The sequence below is a fragment of the Hordeum vulgare genome, chromosome 6H (assembly GCF_904849725.1).
Source record: "Hordeum vulgare subsp. vulgare chromosome 6H, MorexV3_pseudomolecules_assembly, whole genome shotgun sequence".
NCBI lineage: Eukaryota > Viridiplantae > Streptophyta > Magnoliopsida > Poales > Poaceae > Hordeum > Hordeum vulgare.
The window spans coordinates 52,833,488-52,855,137 of NC_058523.1; the positions used below are offsets into that span (position 1 = coordinate 52,833,488).

The window sequence follows — 21,650 nt, forward strand, 5'->3', positions numbered from 1 at the left end:
CACTAGGGGCTGGTTTATCTCTTCCCATAGCTCATGAGACCCCTTGGGGCGTGACACCCCTCCTGATGGTCCCCGGCACCCCTCCCGGCACTCCCAGTGCACTACCGATGAGCCCACAACTTTTCCGGGAATGCACGAAAACATTCTGGTAACCGAATGAGGTCATCCTATATATCAATCTTCGTTTACGGACCATTCCGGAAACCCTCATGACGTCTGTGATCTCATCCGAGAGTCCGAACAACATTCGGTAACCAACCATATAACTCAAATACGCATAAAACAACGTCGAACCTTAAGTGTGCAGACCTTGCGGGTTCGAGAACTATGTAGACATGACCCGAGAGACTCCTCGGTCAATATCCAATAGCGGTACCTGGATGCCCATATTGGATCCTACATATTCTACGAAGATCTTATCGTTTGAACCTTAGTGCCAAGGATTCATATAATCTCGTATGTCATTCCCTTTGTTCTTCGGTATGTTACTTGCCTGAGATTCGATCATCAGTATCCGCATACCTATTTCAATCTCGTTTACCGGCAAATCTCTTTACTCGTTCCGTAATACAAGATCCCGCAACTTACACTAAGTGACATTGCTTGCAAGGCTTGTGTGTGATGTTGTATTACCGAGTGGGCCCCGAGATACCTCTCCGTCATACGGGGTGACAAATCCCATTCTTTATCCATACTAACTCAACGAACACCTTCGAAGATACCTGTAGAGCATCTTTATAGTCACCCAGTTACGTTGCGACGTTTGATACACACAAAGCATTCCTCCGGTGTCAGTGAGTTATATGATCTCATGGTCATAGGAACAAATACTTGACACACAGAAAATAGTAGCAACAAAATGACACGATCAACGTGCTATGTCTATTAGTTTGGGTCTAGTCCATCACATGATTCTCCTAATGATGTGATCCCGTTATCTAGTAACAACACTTGCCTATGGCCAGGAAACCTTGACCATCTTTGATCAACGAGCTAGTCAACTAGAGGCTTACTAGGGACAGTGTTTTGTCTATGTATCCACACAAGTATTGTGTTTCCAATCAATACAATTATAGCATGGATAATAAACGATTATCATGAACAAAGAAATATAATAATAACTAATTATTATTGCCTCTAGGGCATATTTCCAACAGCGACGGTCGGTGCAAAGGTGCTGAGGCAGGAGGAGGCGGCGGCAACCACTCAAGGCGTTCAGGGAACCTCGGGCTAGGGGCTTAGCACAACGGCCAGGGCGACACCCAGACCGTGCGGCGGCAACCGATGACTCCATGGCTAGTGTTGCTGGCGATGGTGGGCATGGCGGCGGCCGCGAATTTGGATGCCTCCCAGATCCATCGTCGATTCTTCACATGGATGTTCGGGGCCGCGATGATGGCTCCGATGAGGGGATGATAGATCTTCGATGTAGTACCGATGGTGAAATATGTCCTTATGGCGAGGCTCCATGCGGTTCTAGCGAGTCAGGAGATCGGGTCGACGCGGTTTCTCATGAAAAACGCACCCAACTTTGTTGTTGGCACACGATGGCGGCGTCTTGGACATCGTTTCCTTCTCAAGGCATCGTTGTTGCAGGTCATGTCAACTTAATCGGTATGTTCCGGGGGAAACCCTAGATTTGGGTCTATCAGATTGGATGATGACGACGCCTTCGGCGTTGTTCTCTCTCTCTCAGGGGCATTGTTTTGGAGCAAGTGTTGGCTGGAGGGGACAAGAGGTGGAGCAGTGTTACATCAATTGTAAGGCCGACGCTGGATCCCAACGGCATGGCGATGCGGAGTTTCGGCGTCGGGCGCATGTGGATGGTGGCTTTGTCTGGCGTCGTGGTGGCCTCGACGGGAGGCATGTCAAAGTCGGTGCGTCAGTACCTGCTCTCAAGATATACCTGTCCAAAACTCGGGCGGGGTCGAGCCTCGGGCCGGGCCTAAACAATCCCACGATACAAAACTAAGGCCCATGTCCAGTCTGGATCGACCGTCGGGCCTAGCACTACAAGGAATATGCTAATACACGACGCTATATTTTCGTCGCTACATCGTCATGGTTTTTAGTTTACGACGATCTCACGACGAAAAACCAAGCGTCGAAAACGGAGCGTCACAAATGAACAGCAACGATGTTTTGATCAAAATCGTCGTAACCTTTACGACGATTCCTGGATTGTCGTAACCTTTACGACGATCCTAAATCGTCGTTGGCAATCTAACCCAGTCCTACGTGGCAGTCCTACGTGGCAAAATTACGACGAAATCAAAACATCATGGTTGAAATCAGCCCAACCCATTTCAATTGATCATCTGGGCTGATTTTATTTTTTTGGGCTTTTTCTTATTGGGCTTCTTTTTGGACCTTAGCCCATTTATAGCCACTTTTAGTTTTTCTTTTTCGAATTTTTTTTTGGGCCCTGACCTTTTAGTGCCCAAATACATTTGGTCCAGCTTTAGTTTTGGCCTTTTTTCATTTTTGAATTCAGCAAAAAAAAATTCCAGAACTTGGTTTCATTTCTATTTATTGGGCATTTTCAACCAATTATTTGTCCAATATTAAATGCAGCACTATTTAATATTCAAATCAAGAAAACTCCAAATCGAATTAAAATCATCCATCATATAACATCACATAATACATCTCCCAGGTTTACATAACACAATAACTTATCTCATTCAGAGTTGACAATCAGATACCGGATTTCACAGCTAAAGCATCAACCCAGAAGAATCTCAAAAGAAAATACAGAAATTAGCACTCGCTGTGAAGAAGTCATCCTGCTCTTGCTTCCCCACTCCTAGTTTTGCATCCCTGATACCAGCTTTTATGGGCTCTAGTATACCTGCATTCAAACAAAGTAATGTATTATTGAGGCGCGGGAACTAGATGGCAATGCTAAATTGTAAAACGTCTTTCAAAGAACAAAATATCATCTCATGTGAAACTGTAGCGTAAGTTTAAACAAAATATGAGGCAGAAATAGTTTGTAACTAGTAATACCATCCAGACTCTAACAAAGGGATACATACACAGGATCCAAGATAATAGAAAGACAAATCAGAGAGTTAACAAAATGTCGTGGCGAAATACCGAACTACACTAAGTTGCATAATACCACATACTTCTATGCATTAATGCAGAATATAAAGCTCACATATTGATTACTGAAATTATCGCCCTTGTGCTTCAGTACAATAGGTAAATTAGATTTTCAATTCATAGGATAATCTGATCCTACTTGAAGGAAGAGGCAGTTTAGAAATTGATGAACTGCATTTTACTTTACTGTGTCAATCATATCAAAGACAGTAATATACTAATATGTAGACTGCTTGTTGCAAAAGAAGAGATTGACTGCTTCTGGAATATATATTCATGTTTTAAAAGGAGAAAAATGTTAGGAAGGAATGATAAATCCTGTATGGTGGAACCAAACTCAAAGAATAGCTCAGGAGGTGTACAAGGACTGAGATCAACCAATAAAAACTCCTGGAATTATCGAACTACACTAAATTCAAGCATGTCATCATGCCTTTTCAAAAATGTCACCATGCCTTTAGGAATTTAGTTGACATGAAATTTTCCATGCACGAAAAGGATAAATGTAGAATCAACAAAACCAGCAATGCAAGACAAAAAAATCTACTTACAACAGTGACTCAATGATGACCTTAAGTTCAATTTGATATGCTCAATAAATAGTAAATAACACATACAAGCAAGCATGTATTCCTCAGGAGAAGGGAATGTATTATTGGTCTAGTAAGTATAATATCACCTGCTTCAATGAAGTAGCCGCATGCATGTTTTTTTTAATGATCAAGCGTTGAAATGTGTCTCATTGTGTATTACAAAAGCTGCATGCATGTGAGAAACTCTTGACACAAGATAGATGTGATAACTGAGAGCATGATAGGTTATTACAGAGAGGTAGGTAAGCACAAATGTAAAGATCTGAGTGGACTTGTGGATAATGCATCCGAAATGGGTTTTCTTTTTGTATGATTCACACTTATATGATGCAGGATAGGTGATAGTTCAGTTTATAATTGCATCCTGCATGCTACTAATAGAATTTTACAATGTTGATTAGATAGAACAAGCATAGTTGTGCAGACTATACATTCTTTCTATTATTTTGGGAGAGAGTATAAATTAGAATCGTTGGCCGCAGCAATTTTGTTGTGTTAAATAATACATCTGAATATACAACACTGAACAAGCTAATTAGAATCAAGCACACCAAGAAAGATGACTTATTTTTTGTGCTACAAAAGCATGTACACCAGCAGGAGTTTTACAACAAAACAAAGCTCTGTCATTGTAGTGCAGAAATGGTAGAGGTTGATCTGTGCAGCAAAGTGCAGAGACCCACAAAAGGATACTCCATAGTCCTAACAATCAGGTAGATCAAGGCCAGATATACGGCAATGCACAAACAATACTAGCATCTAACGGTTTTATATAGATAGACAGAATCGAAATCGCGTACAGGATGCAGAGCAGAGGACACCGGCCGGAGGGACAGGTATAAAAAATGGTTGATTTATTTGGGGGTTAGCAGCAACTAGCTAGTACCATCAGGGCTGGAGTCATCTTTGAAATATGACGTGTAGCATCTGGCCGCTAGATCTTCCGTTACTGATGAGCTCATCACGGAAAGAAGGGTCGACCTCGCGAAGGTGTAGAATTAGCGTCTTGAGCGCAACCTAACGAATCAGAAACGAAAGTTTGTCAATCATAAGCACCATTCCACCTTAGTTACTGAACATCACCCAGACAGTAGCAAGAGGACAGAACCAACAGTCTGAATTTTTGGGTAAAACGACACGGTGCAGAACTGCATAAACAGGACAGGTTCCATCCATGATCCATCTACTCGGACTCAATCTTATATACCATGAATATGAGGAAATTTATGATGGTGAGACATACCACCCAATTGCGCGTCTTGGAGAGGCGTCTGGCGAGGGCACGGATGCAGTAGGCCACGTCCGCCCGAGCCCTCCCGGAATTTTCGGATGAGAAGATGAAGCACATGCTGAGAACCGTGGCGTTTTCGACGGAAGAAAGATCATGCTCTTCTTGCTCCTCCATGTAGGAACATGAGTTTGCTATTACCTCTGATGTACTTCTCCTTTGCAGGCCGCTCCACATGGTTGGTGGCCTTGACGATGGCGATGTCCAGTTGCTGTTGCAAAGAGCGATAACATTACAATTTTTTTTAAACAATCTCTAGAATTAAAATTTTGGATGAATGATGCAAGAGCGAGGGATAGAGATGGTGATTTCTAGTGCTTGGTACCTTGTAGTCGTTGTTCACTTTGGCGATGCTGACGGTGGTGGAGTCTGGTGGAGTCCTTGAGGGCGCCCACATACTTCCTGATGCTGGTGCTGCCGCCGGCTATCCTTGGTTCTGATCTGTAAAGCAGAGGAAATGGAAGGGTTCTTCAGAGCTGGTAAACTGCCAAAAACTCGTGCATCGCTGTCCGTCCCATGCATGGCGTGCGAAAGAGATGGATGTGGAGCAAGCAGAAAAAAGAGATGGCATCCGATCTAATCTATCTATCTAACATAGCATCAGAGGAAACGAGCAAGCAGAGCACGAACTGTTGATCGAAGGCAGCAAAACGGAAGGAATCGTCCGGGGCAAAGAAGAAGAAGAAGAAGAAGAATGGAATCAGAGTTGGGGACTGAATTCTGTGAGGGTGCGCGAGAGACGAGGGAGACGGAGACGAAGTATAAACAAACAAAGAAACAAACCAACAGAATCGGAACAAGCAAAGAGACCAGACCGGATCGGATCCCCAAAGAATACATTAAGAATTTATGAGCCAAATGATTTTTAGAATTATTAACTTGAACGGAAGCTCACTGTTTCCATCTTCTATATATCCATGATTTTCTTTTTCTAAAGTAAGCATCAAGAAAGAAGAATGACAATCAAATTTCACACAAAAACTGCAGCAATACTTGTTGTTATGTTGTGTCCATAACAATCGCAATTGATGTCCACTTCAGATCAGATTTGGAAGGGGTAGAAAGATAGGTTCGAGCTCACCATGTGTGGAGTAGGAGGTGGATGCAGGGGAGGGGTGGAGGACGTCCTGTAGCAGAACCTTCTCCTCATCAGAGCAACCTGCACATAACATAGGAAGGGGAGATGAATAAATGATGGTGAGAAAAGGGCCTTCAACATGTTCAGATCGGGAAGAGAAACAACAACAAAAATACAGAACAGAAAAAGAACCTTCCGTGGCATGCTGTACTAGGAGCAAATCCTCTCTCTCCGCTAGGGTTTGGGGCGCTCAGAGGCTCCATGGGGCCGCTGCATGGTGGGGGGAATGGGACTCCAAATCCATGCGGCGTCCCATCCCACAGAGGTGTGCCCCTCCTGTCGTCGTTTTCGGCACGCCAATGACGACCTACAGAGAAGGAAGAGAACATGAGGTGAGCCGAGGAGGAGATGGTGGGCGATGGAGGGGAGAGGCTTACCGGTGCTGTATCCGGGCACCTCTGACCTCACCGTGGCCTTCCGTGGTGGATCCCGACGAACAAAAGGGGGAGCCGCGGATTTGCACGGAGGTAAGGGAGGCGCGGACCAAAGGGATCTCACCGGTGTGCAGCGTGCGGATGGAGCTCACCAGAACCGGGTGGTGTGGGTGGCGGCGGTGCGGGCGGCAGCGAGGGAGAGGAGTTCGTGCGGAGAGATGAGGCGACTTGGGTTGGGTGGGTTAGAGCGAGAGAGAGCTCGTGGGCCGCTGGAGGACGCACCGCCGGATCTCACCGGACAGGACCCATCGATTCACGACGGAGATTGTCGGGATCGTGCACGGGAGTGGTGGCGGCGTTAAGGGAGGAGTAAAGCTCTAGGGTTCCTGCGAGATACAGAGATAGAAAGGTCAGGAGGGGTTGGTGCGGTTTAGGTGTGTGTGAGAGAGAGGGGTTTGGTGCGGTGGGATGGATCACAAGTGGATGGATGGATGGATGGATGGACTGATGTTTGCCATGTCACCGATCCAAACCACAAGTGATCCCACCAATTAGAATTGAGTTTTTTTTAGTTTTTTCTCTTATAAGGCAAATAGTCAATGTTATGTCAAAATTCATGGCAAAGTTTGTATAAATGATCTCACATTTTGCATAAGTGTGCATCTTGGAATGGCAAACAATGTTGCTAAATGGAGTTCTCATTTTCTTTGCTCGGAAATTTCATTTTTCATTTTTTTAGTGCCCAAACTGAGTATTTTTGTGAAGAACGTATCATATATTTGATGCAAAATTAGACCAAATCATTTTTATAAAAAGTAGGCCACATTTAATGTATAATTGACCAAAATATGAGGGTAATCAAATAAATAGAAATAGCACTTCCTTCACAAAGTGCTATTCTGAACAAAATAGGAAAATGAATATTTCTGAATTATTTTTGAACTATGGAAGGAAAGGTTTTCACATATTTGAGGAATATATGATCCAAAGTATTTATGAGAATTTTTCGATTTTTTTTTAAAATGATATAATAGTAGGTTGCTTCACAAACTAGGCGGGTTTGGCGCATGACATAGAATGGTCCCAAGAGTGACATGTCAACATAGTTAGAACATGTTACGACATTTTTATAATTGTCGTAAAAGTTATGACGATCTTATCTTATGCGGTTACGACGTTTTTGACTCACATCGTCATAATTTATATGTAGATTTGATCCCCTCAAACAGTTTACGATGATCTCGGATGAAATCGTCATAGATTTATGACGAATTCATCAACGACGTCTTAAAAAACGTCATGTATGAGCATATTTCTTGTAGTGTAGTTTCTAGGCCCGAGCCCGAAAAAGCCCGGCCCAGTCCTACAGGCCCGGCCCGACATAGGCGTAAAAACTGGTTTTCGTAGGCCCGAACCCAACCGGGTCCAACCTTCGAGCTTGATTCTCAGGCCCGGGCCTGACTTGCAGGCAAGCCCAGGCCGGCCTGACCCGGGAATTTCAAGTCGGGTCGGGTTTCCTATGGCCAGGTCTATCTAGAGATAGATCGGTGGAACACGACGCCAGGGGCCTGTAAGAGTGTGCCGGACCAGTGTGTGACCCAGTCCCGACATTGTGGCTTGGCTGGGGCATTCGCCTTTAGATGTTAGGTTTTTGTATGATGTTTGCTCGATATTCGGTCGGACATTCGACACCTTTCATCAAGGGGATATGAGTAACGACACTTGTTACCAAGATGGTGGCTTGATGCTTATACATGTATTACTTTGTAAGGTTTTTGTGAATAATTGGTAAAATAATTCTCTTAGATGGAAAAGTAGCCTCCAGGGATATATATTTTTTTTTCTAAAAAAAGCAGTAAATGGAGAGGAGAAACTTATAGCGACCAGCGACGGAGACCTTTCCTTAAAACGGACTTCAAGCGAGGAAGCGGCAGAGCTCCGGCCTCGCCTATACGAGAGCAAGCAGCATTAGTAAAAGCGAAGTCCGTCAGAAGGGCCAGATCCCCACGCGAGCGTCGATCTGTGTCCCATGTTACTTGAAGAAGCAGTAAATAATGGAAATTGAAGGAGAAAAGAAGGATCGGGACGGATGGAACCAAACTGCTTTTGGCGCAGGCGCAGAACCGTGCGTCGTCCTGTAGCCTCGCCACCAACCGGTTCATCAGCCAGTGGCACACTAGCTCGCGCAGAGCAAGTACGCAGTGCGCAGCGCGCACGCTCTCCTCCCAATCTTAAGTAGAAAACGAGGTAGCTGCCTGCGGCCTACCTCACCACACCACACCGAGACGACAGGCTTCTTCCCACCGGACGTGCGCAGGATCGCGACTGCCTAGCTACCCAGAGCTTGGAGAATCCTTACTCCTGCCAGCTGAGCTCTCCGGTGCTTCTCTTCCTTCCTTCCAGCATCTCGGCCGATCTTGGCTGTTTGCTCTGCGTCTTGGTACGTAACGTAGGGGCTCGCTCATGGAGGCGGCGCTGGTTCTGGTGGCGGCGGCGGCGCTCCTGCTGTCCCCGGCTCTTGTCGCCTCAGGTGGGCTGGCTGTCTATCTATGGCTGTGAATGATGCTCGTCGGCTGCTCTGTTCTTTGATCGAGGTCCGCGTCCTGCTTGAATCACTCTGTTCTTTGGGCAGATTTCTGCGTGTGCCGGTCGGACCAGCCGACGGCGGTGCTGCAGAAGGCGATCGACTACGCGTGCGGGCAGGGCGCCGACTGCACGGCCATCGAGCAGAGCGGGGCGTGCTACAGCCCCGACGAGGTCGCCGCGCACTGCTCCTGGGCCGCCAACAGCTACTTCCAGAAGTTCAGGTCCTCCGGCGCCACCTGCGACTTCACCGGCGCCGCCACCCTCTCCACCACCGACCCCAGTACGTCCACTACACTCCGTCCTCATCGCATTGCCATTCCACGTCCTTGGAATCGGATGGATTCTTCCTCACGTACGTACGTGTTCTGCTGTTCTTCTTTCAGGTTTCTCCGGGTGCACGTTCCCATCCAGCGCCAGGTACAATTTTCTTCATCCTCGCTCATAGCCTCATACATACTCGTTGCGTTTCTTCCGGCATCTGCTGACTTTGATTGTAGAATCAGACAACTCGTTAGTTTTTGGTAGAACAAAAGGCAAAAAGTTTAAAGACATCCCTGCTTGACTTCAGTGTCTTGCGGTTTTGTCATGGCTAAGCCTGACAAAAGGTAGATGCGCTAATTAAACTTTCTATATGGTTGATCGTCGCATCAGAACAAAAGAAGGCCAGACAGACAGGCGTTCTTCCAGCATGTGCATCATGTCTAGACGCGAAAAGGAAGCTTCACTGACAGAGCCATTAGCCAGTGTGCTACTTATATGTTAGGATAATACAGTTCAAGTGCCTGTCAGAGCGTGTGTGTAACATTATTAGATTCGGCGTACAAGCAAGCATGGAAATTAACACAGGCGCATGACGCCATGATGCATTTTGACGTGGATGTTTTCTTCTCTCTGACGCAGTGCCGCCGGCACCACCACCGGAACCGCCGGCACCACTACGGGAACCGGGACGACCACCACGGGCACCGGGACGACCACGGGGGGCACCTTCAGCCCCGGGATGGGCACCGGGTTCAACAGCACCGGGCTCAACGGCACCGGGTTCAGCCCGGGGACCGGGAGCATGGACGGCACCGCCGCGGCAGCCGGCTTGCTTCCGTCGATGAGACTGGCGGCCTCCATCGCCATCCTCCTCCTCTGCTACTTGGCACTACCATGAAGTCTGTGTGTCTGTCTTTTCTCATGGCAGGAACACATCAGCTAGCTTCAGTGGCCTTGTGGTCTGGTGTGCTAGAAGCAAGCTGAGAGTGTGGATTTTGTGTAATGGAATCCATCGATCTGGAGACCTGATCGTCGTTATTGTTCCCTAGTGTCATGGGCTAGCTGGGGGCGTCATTTTGGTTCTAGTTTAATTTTAATTTATGGCCTCCCACAGGCTGGTGGTGTATGATTTGGTAGGATGGCTGTCTCTTTCCCTCTGCAAGGACCCTTGTCTTCCTTGTCTGTTTTTATACTGTTGGCTACTCTTAATCTTAAGCATTTTCCTTTTTGCTTCTGAATCTGGAGCTATAATAATCTAGCTGGCCGTTTGATTTAATTCATTCAGGAAAGATTGGTTGGTGCAATCTTAGGTCGCCATCAACTTTCCTTGCATATTTTTCGGTGTTGATGATGGCTTGTGCGTGTCATAATATTCTCAGCATGGAATCTTGCACCTCACCGCATCAACTTGTTTGCCAACCACCATGTGGTGTGGTGTGACCATCTGGAGGGCAAACAACAGTAAAAAATTCATACACAAGTTTTTTTATAAGCCACACATGCACCGGACGGTTCGCGCCGTTTCGACGGCAGTTTGGAGGTGATCTGCATCTGCCCTTCCAAGGTACACATTTTCGCACGAAAGTTGGCTTAAAATTTCATTGCAACATGAACCAAAAAAAGACAAAACCAAATATTGAGGTCACAAATTTGCAGGGCACTCATGAACAGGCGCACACATGAATGCAATCGCTGGACTACTTTAAGTTTTGTGAACATGGTTTGGTCTTAATAAGGCGTTTGACAATTGCAGTCAAAATGGTTGCATGCATTACTCAGATGCAGACAGGGCTGGGCCGACGAAATTCGAGGCCCGGTGCGAAACTATAAAATGGGCCCTACCTCACTAAAAAAAATATAACTATAACTATAATATAATGTAGAGATCATAATAACTTACGGAGTAATGAAAAAATATACAGAATCCTACATATTTTTGGTTGTAAAGTCTTCACTTAAATAACATCATTCTTTTGGTGTTCTTTGAAATAAAATCTTCAATAATATCCTCATAATCAATCTTCTCCAATACTTCACTCTCAAGTGCTATTATAGCCAAATCAGTAAGTCTTTGTTATGTCATGGTAGTACGCATATAAGACTTCAATAGCTTCAATTTTGAAAAGCTCCGTTCTGCTGATGCAACAGTCACAGGTATGGTCAAAAGAACTCTATATGCAATATTTGCATTGGGAAAACAATTGTGCCGCTTTAAGAACTTTAAAATTCAATGGGGCCAATATTTTCTTTTGGGATGAAATTTTGAAGAAACATCAACTCCACATACAATTCATTGGCATCAATGTCGGATTTTCCATCCTTTGTAAGAGCAACCTCCAGATTATCACAAGAAGCTTTCAAGCTCTTCTTATCCAAGGACTGCAATGTTTCGGAGGTAAATAAGAACCAAATATTTTCTGATAACCCCGGTATTGTTCAAATCTGCTTGTGAGTGAGCTAATTGCTTGATCAACAACGTACAAAATAGTTTACTCTGAATGATTCCTCTGCAGACTGTGTGGCAATGTTTGTGTCATCTGGGTTCTCATCAAAATATCTCTTTCTTTTAATTTCCCGTCTTTTACGAAATGTTGTACCAATATCTATCTCAAGTGTAATTCCTTTGGCTGTCTCTAATGCTTCTAAAAAACCAGTTTCCCGATACCCCTTGAAGAAAGTAATGAGTCCTTGCACTTTCTCAATAGCGACATCAATAAGTATATCCTTTGCTTGCAAATGTTTGCTTACTAAATTAACAGCATACAATACCTCATACCAAATGACTATTGCCACTATAAATTCATACTCTCCAAGTTCATTATTTGCCAAACCTTTAGCCTCACTGCTCGTTTTTATGTCATTATCTGTCTCAGATACCTGAAAAAATAAAAAAATATATGGTATACTTGGAGATATCTAAAAGAGTTGCATCACTATAATATGAGAAAATTGGGTACCTGAAGTAAGGCCTCCCGAATGTCTGCACATTGAAGTCGAATAGCTTTAACACTGTCAATACGACTCTCCCGACGTGTAGCTGACACTGAGTTGAGAGTTAATCCGGTGATGTTCTCCTTCAGAATATGCCACTTCTTAGTAGAATTAGCAAAAATAGTATATATGCGTTGAATAATTCCTAAAAAGTCTTTAGCTTTACCACAAGTCTTAGCCATATCACAAAGTGTAAGATTAAGGCTATGACAATCACAAGCAGAATAGAAAGCTCTAGGATTTACATTCAAAAGTCTGCTTTGGACTCCATGATGTGTTCCTTTCATATTTGACCCGTTATCATAACCTTGTCCTCTCACATCATTTATATCAAGATCAAGAAGCTTTAGTTCATTCTCTAGCACTTCAAACAGTCCTTGCCCAGTCGTATCATTTACATCTAAAAATCCTAAAAATGATTCCTCTATGCAAACATGACTTGAAGATGAATCCACATATCTTATGATTATAGAAATTCGTTCTTGATGGCTTGCATCAGGGGTACAATCAAGTATGACTGAGAAATATTTGGCACTCTTTATTTTCTTAACAATCTCAGACTTAATAGCAGAAGCAAGCAAATGTATCAACTCATTCTGAATCTTATGATCAAGATAATGTGCATGAGTTTCTTCATTTGTAATACAACGAACATGCTTCCGAATAACCGGATCAAATTCAGCCAACATCTCAACCAAACCCAAGAAATTTCCATTGCTATCTTCGTACAATTTGCTATTGGTACCACGAAATGCTAGATTATGCTTGGAAAGAAATTTTACAATGCAAACAATTCTGAACAAAACTTTTCTCCAGTGGTCCTTTTCACTCTCAAGTTGTCGCTGCGTAGCTTTATCAATAGTTTGATGTGTTTGCAATCTACTACGCAACTCATACCAAGTGGTCATATTTAAAACATGATCTGCACCTGTCTCATGCTCTTTGAGTCTAGTACCAAGATGTGTCCAATCATTGTACCCCTCATTTGCCAAATTACCTTTTTGATGCCCTTTTGCAAATAATTTACAACCGAAGCAAAATACTCTATCTAGTTCCTTAGAATAGACAAGCCAATCCCTGTCGCAATGCTCTCCATTTGATAGAATTCTAGTGTACAACAGTGCAGAAAACCTCATTTTATATTTATCCTTACGACCTTTCTTAAACAATGTGTCCCTTTGAGGGCCCTTTTCTGCTAAAATATCAATTTGCTTAGAATCAAGAGAATCCCAATACCTTGGATCAAATATATCAATATGAAAAGAATCACCAACATCTGCGGTAGGTGAAGTATTCAAGTTGCCATCAACATTAATATCCTCAATGTTATCACGGTTTTCTTCACATTCGGCATTATTTTCTGTCTCATGATCATTTTCGACATTATTATCAGTTGCAGGCTCATGATCAAGTGATTGATTTTCGGAGGACACTCGTGGCTTTTTTACAACATACATGTCCATATTTCCATACTTAGACTGAGTTAATTTCTCGGCTTTTTCTTTCTTCAAACGCTTTTAATAACCAGATTCATGTTTTCTAAGTGAAGACATGACTTGAAATTGAATCTTGTAATGTTGGACGCCTAATTGATGAAAATAATAAAATTAGCTGCAAACTTGATATAAAAGATCAGAAATAAAACTCACTCAAGGGACAAGAGCTCACGGCAAGCCGGATACTGGTTCCTGTTCTTGTTCCTGATTTCTGAAATCTGAATCCTGATTGTTGTTCCGGTTCCTAAATCCTGATTAGCTGATTCTTGTCGCTTCCTCGTACCTGACTCCTGCTGATGAGAAAAAAATAATAAAAAGTTGCTATTTGCATGTTGCATCATTGCATGAACGTGAAGGAGGTTGGAGGCTGGACTAAATCGCTGACACGGGAGGCTGGACTAAATCGCTGACGCTGGAGGCTGGACTAATTACTACTTCCTGTCCGGTGCGCTGGAGGTTGGACTAATAACTAATTGGTAAATGGTAATTGCTTACTGGTTTCGTGATTCCTGACTCCTGATGAGTGATGATCGCTCCGCGCCTCCGCTGCCGCGCTGGAGCCTGGAAGCCCTAGCCGCGCACAGACGAACACGAAGGGACAGATTGAGAGATCACAGGGATAGGGCATCGATGCGTGGGCGTGTGTCATCTCGATCTCTCGCCAGCGCCAGAAGGCCGAGCAGCGCCGCAACAGGGGAGCAGTCCCAGTCAGCGTTGGAGCGTGTAGGCCCATCTAACATCATTAAGCCTAATAGAACTGTAAATAAATTTTGAGGTCCCTAAAAACTGGGGGCCCTGTGCGCCCGCATAGGTGGCACACCCCTAGGACCGGGCCTGGATGTAGAGGCCGGGTATACATCCTCCTTTATTAAAAAAATTGTAGTTCAGGATAAATCCAGGCATGCTTTTGGTGGCTTTTGTGAGAGTTGCATGCTCCATCCACCCCACATCCTATCCTCTCTTTTTTCATTTCATCTTTAAATTTGAATATGTTGTATCTTTTAAACTGAAAATCAAAATTAAGCTTTGTTTGAAAATTTTTGTTCTTTGGGACAGAAAACTTTTGGACGAGATCAATATCGAATCCATTTCGATAGCTTAAAAGAAACAAGTTTCAAATATCGAAACATGATAGTCGTAATATCAAGCTTTCAAGTTTTGTTGACTTTAGAATTGTAGAGCTTAGGGCTTACAGTTTAGTCAGTTTAGTCTTTAAGTTTTAGTTTTAGAAACATAGGGTTTAGGGTTTGTGTCGATGTTTTTAGTTTTTAAACATGTTGAATTTCTCACTCGTTGTTCAAGAGTTTCAGTAGTTGAAACTTGGTGAAGTTTCTATAACTTGTCCAATTGAGTCCACGGGTGGACTTGTTTCAAAGCCCTCGTCACAGCGAACGTAAATGTGCAAATGAAATACAAATTGAAGTTCTGGATCAAAAGATACAACAGATTCAAAACAAACAACATTTGCAAGGTGTGGTGGGTGGACCGTGTATCTCTACCAAAATACGTTAGCACGCAAAAATTCAAAGGAGATCTAGCCCTAAACACGTGCAGGGGGGCAATTCACATTACGGATCATGATCCAACCGTGTGGCTGAAAATCCACGTGCACCGCGTATACGTGCCACAAATCATCTCTCGTCTTGAAGTACGTGACATTTGTCCCATTTGTCGTGTCGAAAGGAGGACAATTACCATATATTTTGCATGTGCCCGTTGACTTATCTCCTATGGCAGGAGTTGGTGATACTCTTGGGTTATGGTGTCACGACCTACCTTTTCACGCATACGATCTCGAGCGAACCAACCTATGGTTGGATGGTTAAAGAGACAGTGATATCTCGAGCCCACCAGGATTCAAGTCCTCGTGCTAGCATTAATTCTGGATTTATTTCAGAGTTTTTGGTGATACGTGATGACCCACAAGTGTAGGGGATCTATCGTAGTCCTTTAGATAAGTAAGAGTGTCGAACCCAACGAGGAGTAGAAGGAACTGACAAGTGGTTTCCACCAAGGTATTCTCTGTAGGCACTGAAATTATCGGTAAGAGATAGTTGTGTGATAAGATAATTCGTAGCGAGTAGCAAGTAACAATAGTAACAAAGGTGCAGAAAGATGGACCAATCCATTTTGTAGCAAGGGACAAGCCTGGACAAACTCTAATAAGAGGTAAAGCGCTCCCGAGGACACATGTGAATTTCTGTCAAGCTAGTTTTCATCATGTTCATATGATTCGCGTTCGCTACTTTGATATTTTGATATGTGGGTGGACCGGTGCTTGGGTCCTGCCCTTACTTGGACAAACATCCCACTTATGATTAACCCCTCTCGCAAGCATCCCCAACTACGAAAGAAGAATTAAGACAAAGTCTAACCATAGCATTAAACTAGTGGATCCAAATCAGCCCCTTACGAAGCAACGCATAAACTAGGGTTTAAGCTTCTATCACTCTAGCAACCCATCATCCACTTATTACTTTCCAATCCCTTCCTCTAGGCCCAAACAATGGTGAAGTGTTATGTAGTCGACGTTCACATAACACCACTAGAGGAAAGACAACATACATCACATCAAAATATCGAACGAATACCAAATTCACATGACTACTTATAGCAAGACTTATCCCATGTCCTTAGGAGCAAAAGTGACTACTCACAAAGCATAATTATGTGCATGACCAGAAAGGTAATGAATAGCAATAAGGATCTGAACATATGATCTTCCACCCAGTAATCCAACTAGCATCAACTACAAAGAGTAATTAACACTACTAGCAACCTTACAAGTACCAATCGGAGTCGCGAGACGGAGATTGGTTACAAGAGATGAACTAGGGTTTCGAGATGAGCTGGTGCTAATGAAGATGTTGATGTTGATGAGTCCCCTCCGATGAGAGGAGTGTTGGTGATGACGATGGCGACGATTTCCCCCTCCGGGAGGGAAGTTTCCCCGGCAGGACGGCCCTGTCGGAGCTCTAGATTGGTTCTGCTCAAGTTCCACCTCGTGGCGGCGGTGATTCCTCCCGAAAGCCTCCTCCTGATTTTTTCTGGGACGAAACCCTCCTTATAGCAAAAGATGGGAGCCGGAGGGGCAACAGGGGGCCCACAAGCCACCTAGCCGCGGCTAGGGGGTAGGCCGCGCCTGCAGGCTTGTGGCCTCCTGGTGGCTCCCCTCCGGTACTTCTTTCACCTAGTATTTTTTATAAATCCCAAAAAAAATCCTCATTGATTTTCACGACTTTTGGAGTTGCGCAGAATAGGTATCTCAAACTTGCTCCTTTTTCATACCAGAATTCCAGCTGTCGGCATTCTCCTCTTCATGTAAACCTTATAAAATAAGAGAGAAAAGGCATAAGTATTGTACCAAAAAGTGTAATAACAGCCCATAAAGCGATAAATATCAACATAAAAGCATGATGCAAAATAGACATATCAACTCCCCCAAGCTTAGACCTCGCTTGTCCTCAAGCGGAAGCCGAGATCAATAAATATGCCCACATGTTTAGAGATAGAGGTGTCGATAAGACAAAATACGGACATGCAGGCATCATGATCATAATTAGAACAGCAATAACGTCATATAATCTCTTATGCTAAAGTGACAATTCCTTCACAAAGTAAAGTATGGATCAATAACCTTATTGAGAATTAACAACCAATAGCCTTTAGTCATTGAAGCAATTGCAATTTATCATAACATCGTAAAGAGTCAAATAAGAGCTTGTAAAGCAAATCCACATACTCAATCATCCTTTCATCTTCTACAATTGCTAAAACTCATGTGGTATTCATGAAATCAAAGTTTCAGTCGGACACAGAGGAAGATAGGGGCTTATAGTTGCGCCTCCCAACTACTTAACTCAAGGGTAATGTCAACAATAATAATTCATAATTACTTACTTCCAAGTTGACATATGAATATAGATCTTTCCCTAGCACATGACGTTAGCCAAGGTAATGGCGAAATAAGGAATTTGTGTTGATCACCATGACTCTTTTAAGGATAAAAAGTAAAGGTACAAGATAGGCCCTTTGCAGAGGGAAGCAGAGGTTGTCATGCGCTTTTGAAGTTTGGATGTGTGGCCTCTTAGTGTTAAGGAACGTCACTTTATATTGCCTCATGTGATAAAAAACTTTATTATGCAGTCTGTCGCTTTTATGTCTTCCTCGTCAGAGGTTCGTACAAAGCTTATTTTCCACACACTAATAGATCATACATATTTAGGGAGAAATTTTTATTGCTTGCACCGATGACAACTTACTTGAGGGATCTTCTTCAATCCATAGATAGGTATGGTGGACTCTCATGGCAAAACTGGGTTGAAGGTTAATGGATGCACAAGTAGTATCTCTACTTAGTGCGGAAGTTTTGGCTGAGATGAGGTGGAAGCAATCATCATATGCTAAGGGATCTCTAGTCATAAAACATTGTTCGGAACCAAGCAAACATAATTCATTATGTTGTCTTCCTTGTCCAACATCTACTTCTAAGCATGTAATAGTTTAATGAGTGTTCACAACCATAGATGGTGTCAAAGATGATATATATATATGTGAACCTCTCTTTCTTTATTACTTCCTATTAATTGCAACAATGACGATGGTCTACGTTTGTCCGCCCACAACAAGTTTCAATCAACATTCTTTTTATATGTGAAGCCATCACTTCCCATAAGATCATTACATGATCTTTCATGCTTTTGTTCTTTTATTATTCTTTTCTTTAGATCATGGCATGAAGCAAGTCCCTTAACTAAAACACTCTTTATTATATGACTCACGAACACGATTACATTGGGGGTAGCACAAAGCAAGACTCAAGCCTAAATCATACTAAGAACTTTATTCTACTAGATAAAGATAAAACCAAAAAGGATCGAACTAAGAAAAAGGTAAAGGCAAAAGATGTGATAGTGATACAATACCAGGGCAACTCCCCCAAGCTTGGCACAAGCCAAGAGGAGTGCCCATACACATGCTTAATTGTCTTCCTTCGAAGGTGATGGTGGTGAAGTTGTCATGTCTTTTGATTCCAAAAGGGCCATCAATCTTTGATTTATACTTTGGAGCTCTGTGATATGTTTTTCCAGCAAAACAACTTCACGGGTGAGATAAGTATTACGAACACGAGTTATTTCACATAACCTCAAGAGTTCGATCAAGGATGGAGGTAAAAGGTGGAGGTAGGGTTGAAGAAAATCCTCTTCCTCAGCTTCTTCCTTGTTGAGCACAGATTTCCCTTCTTCCGACGCCGAATTATCCTCCTTAGTTTTGCCCTTAGTTTTGCCCTTAGTTTCTTCCAGCACCCGTTCCTTGGCCTCCATAACCTCCATTCTTTACAGATCAGCATTTACTTCTTCATAGACTTGAGGGAAATCATTCTCCCCGACAGATTTCTGAGACGACATCCTTGCCCTAAATCTGCTGCTGAAAACAGGCTCGAAACGAAAACAGAGGATATTTGCATGATACGAGGGTCAGACCTTTCGGGAGAATATATAATGAATTTTTCCCGACTAGAAGGAGTACTCCGCAAGAAAACGGAGTCTGGGAGGCACACGAGGTGCTCACAAGCCCCCAGGCGCCGCCAGGGGGGTAGGTCGCGCCTGGCAGGCTTGTCGCCTCCTCGTGCGCTTTCTAGACTACTTTAAGTTTTTCTATTTTTCTAAAAATTTCAAAACGGAGAAAAATTGCTACTGGAAAAGTTTTGGAGTCGGTTTACTTACCGAATCACATACCTCTTCGTTTTTGGAGTATGAAACATGCTGATAAATATCACTTATGTACTCCTCCGGAGCTATGGTATTAATAATATTGCTTTCAACATTTATGGGAGTACGTGAGATATAATGCTTGATTCCTTGCCCATTTACAACTCTCGGAAAATTCCCTTCTGTGTTGTTGATATTTATGGCACCGGAACGATATACTTCCTCAACAATGTAAGGACCTTCCCATTTAGAGAGAAGCTTGCGTGCAAAAAATCTTAAACGAGAATTGTATAGCAAGACATAATCACCTACATTGAACTCACGTTTTTGTATCCTTTTATCATGCCACCTCTTAACCTTTTCTTTAAACAACTTGGCATTTTCATATGCCTGAGTTCTCCATTCATCAAGTGAGCTAATATCAAATAACCTCTTCTCACCAGCAAGTTTGAAATCAAAGTTGAGCTCTTTGATTGCCCAATAAGCCTTATGCTCTAGCTCAAGAGGTAAATGACATGCTTTACCGTAAACCATTTTGTACGGAGACATGCCCATGGGATTCTTATAAGCAGTTCTATAAGCCCACAGTGCATCATCAAGCTTCTTAGACCAATTCTTTCGAGACCTATTAACAATCTTTTGCAAAATTAGTTTAATTTCTCTATTACTTAGCTCTACTTGACCACTGGACTGAGGGTGATAAGGAGATGCAACACCATGGATAAAATGTGAACCACCATCGGTCATTAAATATCTAGGGACTCCAAATCTAGGGAAAATAACTTCTTTAAGCATCCTAATAGAGGTGTTGTGATTAGCACTACTAGTTGGGATAGCTTCTACCCATTTAGTAACGTAATCAACAACAACTAGAATATGAGTATACCCGTTAGACTTTGGAAAAGGTCCCATATAATCAAAACCCCAAACATCAAATGGTTCAATGACAGGTGAATAATTCATAGGCATTTCCTGACGTTTACTGATATTACCTATTCTTTGACATTCATCATAAGACAAGACAAACTCACGGGCATCCTTGAAAGTAGTAGGCCAATAAAATCCGGATTGCAATACCTTGTGTGCAGTTCTATCTCCCGCATGGTGTCCTCCCTAAGCCTTGGAGTGACACTTCTATAGGATCTGTCCCTGTTCATGCTCAGGTACACAACGTTTAATACCACCATCTACTCCTTCCTTATAAAGGTGACGATCATCCCAAAAGTAATGTCTCAAATCAAAGAAGAATTTCTTCTTTTGTTGGTTTGTGAAAGTAGGTGGTATATATTTGGCAGCAATATAATTTGCATAATCAGCATAACAAGGTGTACTACGTGACACATTGATGACATTCAATTGTTCAGCAGGAAAGCTATCATCAATAGGTTGTGGGTCATCAAGAACATTCTCCAACCTAGACAAATTATCTGCTACGGGGTTCTCAGCACCCTTCCTATCAACAATATGCAAATCAAATTCTTGTAGCAAGAGAACCCATCTAATAAGTCTAGGTTTCGCATCTTTATTTTCCATGGGATACTTAATAGCAGCATGATCAGTGTGAATAGTAACCTTGGAATCACCAATATAAGCTCTGAACTTTTCACATGCAAACACGACTCCTAAAAATTCCTTTTTAGTAGTAGCATAGTTTCTTTGGGCACTCTCTAGAGTTTTACTAGGATAATGAATAACATTCAATTTCTTATCAACTCTTGTCCTAGAACAGCACCAACAGCATAAACAACTGGCATCACACATAATTTCAAAAGGTAGGTTCCAATCAGGTGGTTGAACAATAGGTGTAGTTATCAAGGCCTTCTTAAGTATTTCAAATGCTTCCTCACAATCATCGTCAAAAACAAAAGGAATATCCTTTTGCAAGAGATTGTTAAGAGGCCTAGAAATCTTAGAGAAGTCTTTAACGAACCTTCTATAGAAACCAGCATGACCAAGGAAACTTCTTATACCTTTGATGTCTGTAGGGCATGGCATTTTCTCGATCGCATGAACTTTAGCCTTATCGACTTCAATACCTCTTTCAGAAATTTTATGTCCTAAGACGATGCCTTCGTTAACCATAAAGTGGCACTTCTCCCAATTC

The 21,650-nt window shown here is 42.9% G+C and overlaps 1 protein-coding gene across 1 annotated transcript; it reads left to right on the top strand.

Annotated features, from left to right (window-relative positions):
• Positions 1–8,603: 8,603 nt before the first annotated feature.
• LOC123401879 (PLASMODESMATA CALLOSE-BINDING PROTEIN 2-like) lies at positions 8,604–10,582 on the top strand. Its single transcript, XM_045095734.1, has 4 exons — positions 8,604–9,031; positions 9,134–9,367; positions 9,471–9,504; positions 9,988–10,582. The coding sequence occupies exons 1-4, from the start codon at positions 8,965–8,967 to the stop codon at positions 10,244–10,246; spliced, it is 594 nt and encodes a 197-aa protein (XP_044951669.1). The 5' UTR covers positions 8,604–8,964; the 3' UTR covers positions 10,247–10,582.
• Positions 10,583–21,650: the final 11,068 nt, after the last annotated feature.

Excerpts from the sequence above, each read along its gene's own strand:
- LOC123401879 (XM_045095734.1), top strand. The coding sequence starts at position 8,965 with ATGGAGGCGGCGCTGGTTCTGGTGGCGGCGGCGGCGCTCCTGCTGTCC. Across the intron at positions 9,368-9,470 it reads CCTCTCCACCACCGACCCCA|GTTTCTCCGGGTGCACGTTC; the intron begins GTACGTCCACTA and ends TTCTTCTTTCAG. Across the intron at positions 9,505-9,987 it reads ACGTTCCCATCCAGCGCCAG|TGCCGCCGGCACCACCACCG; the intron begins GTACAATTTTCT and ends TCTCTGACGCAG.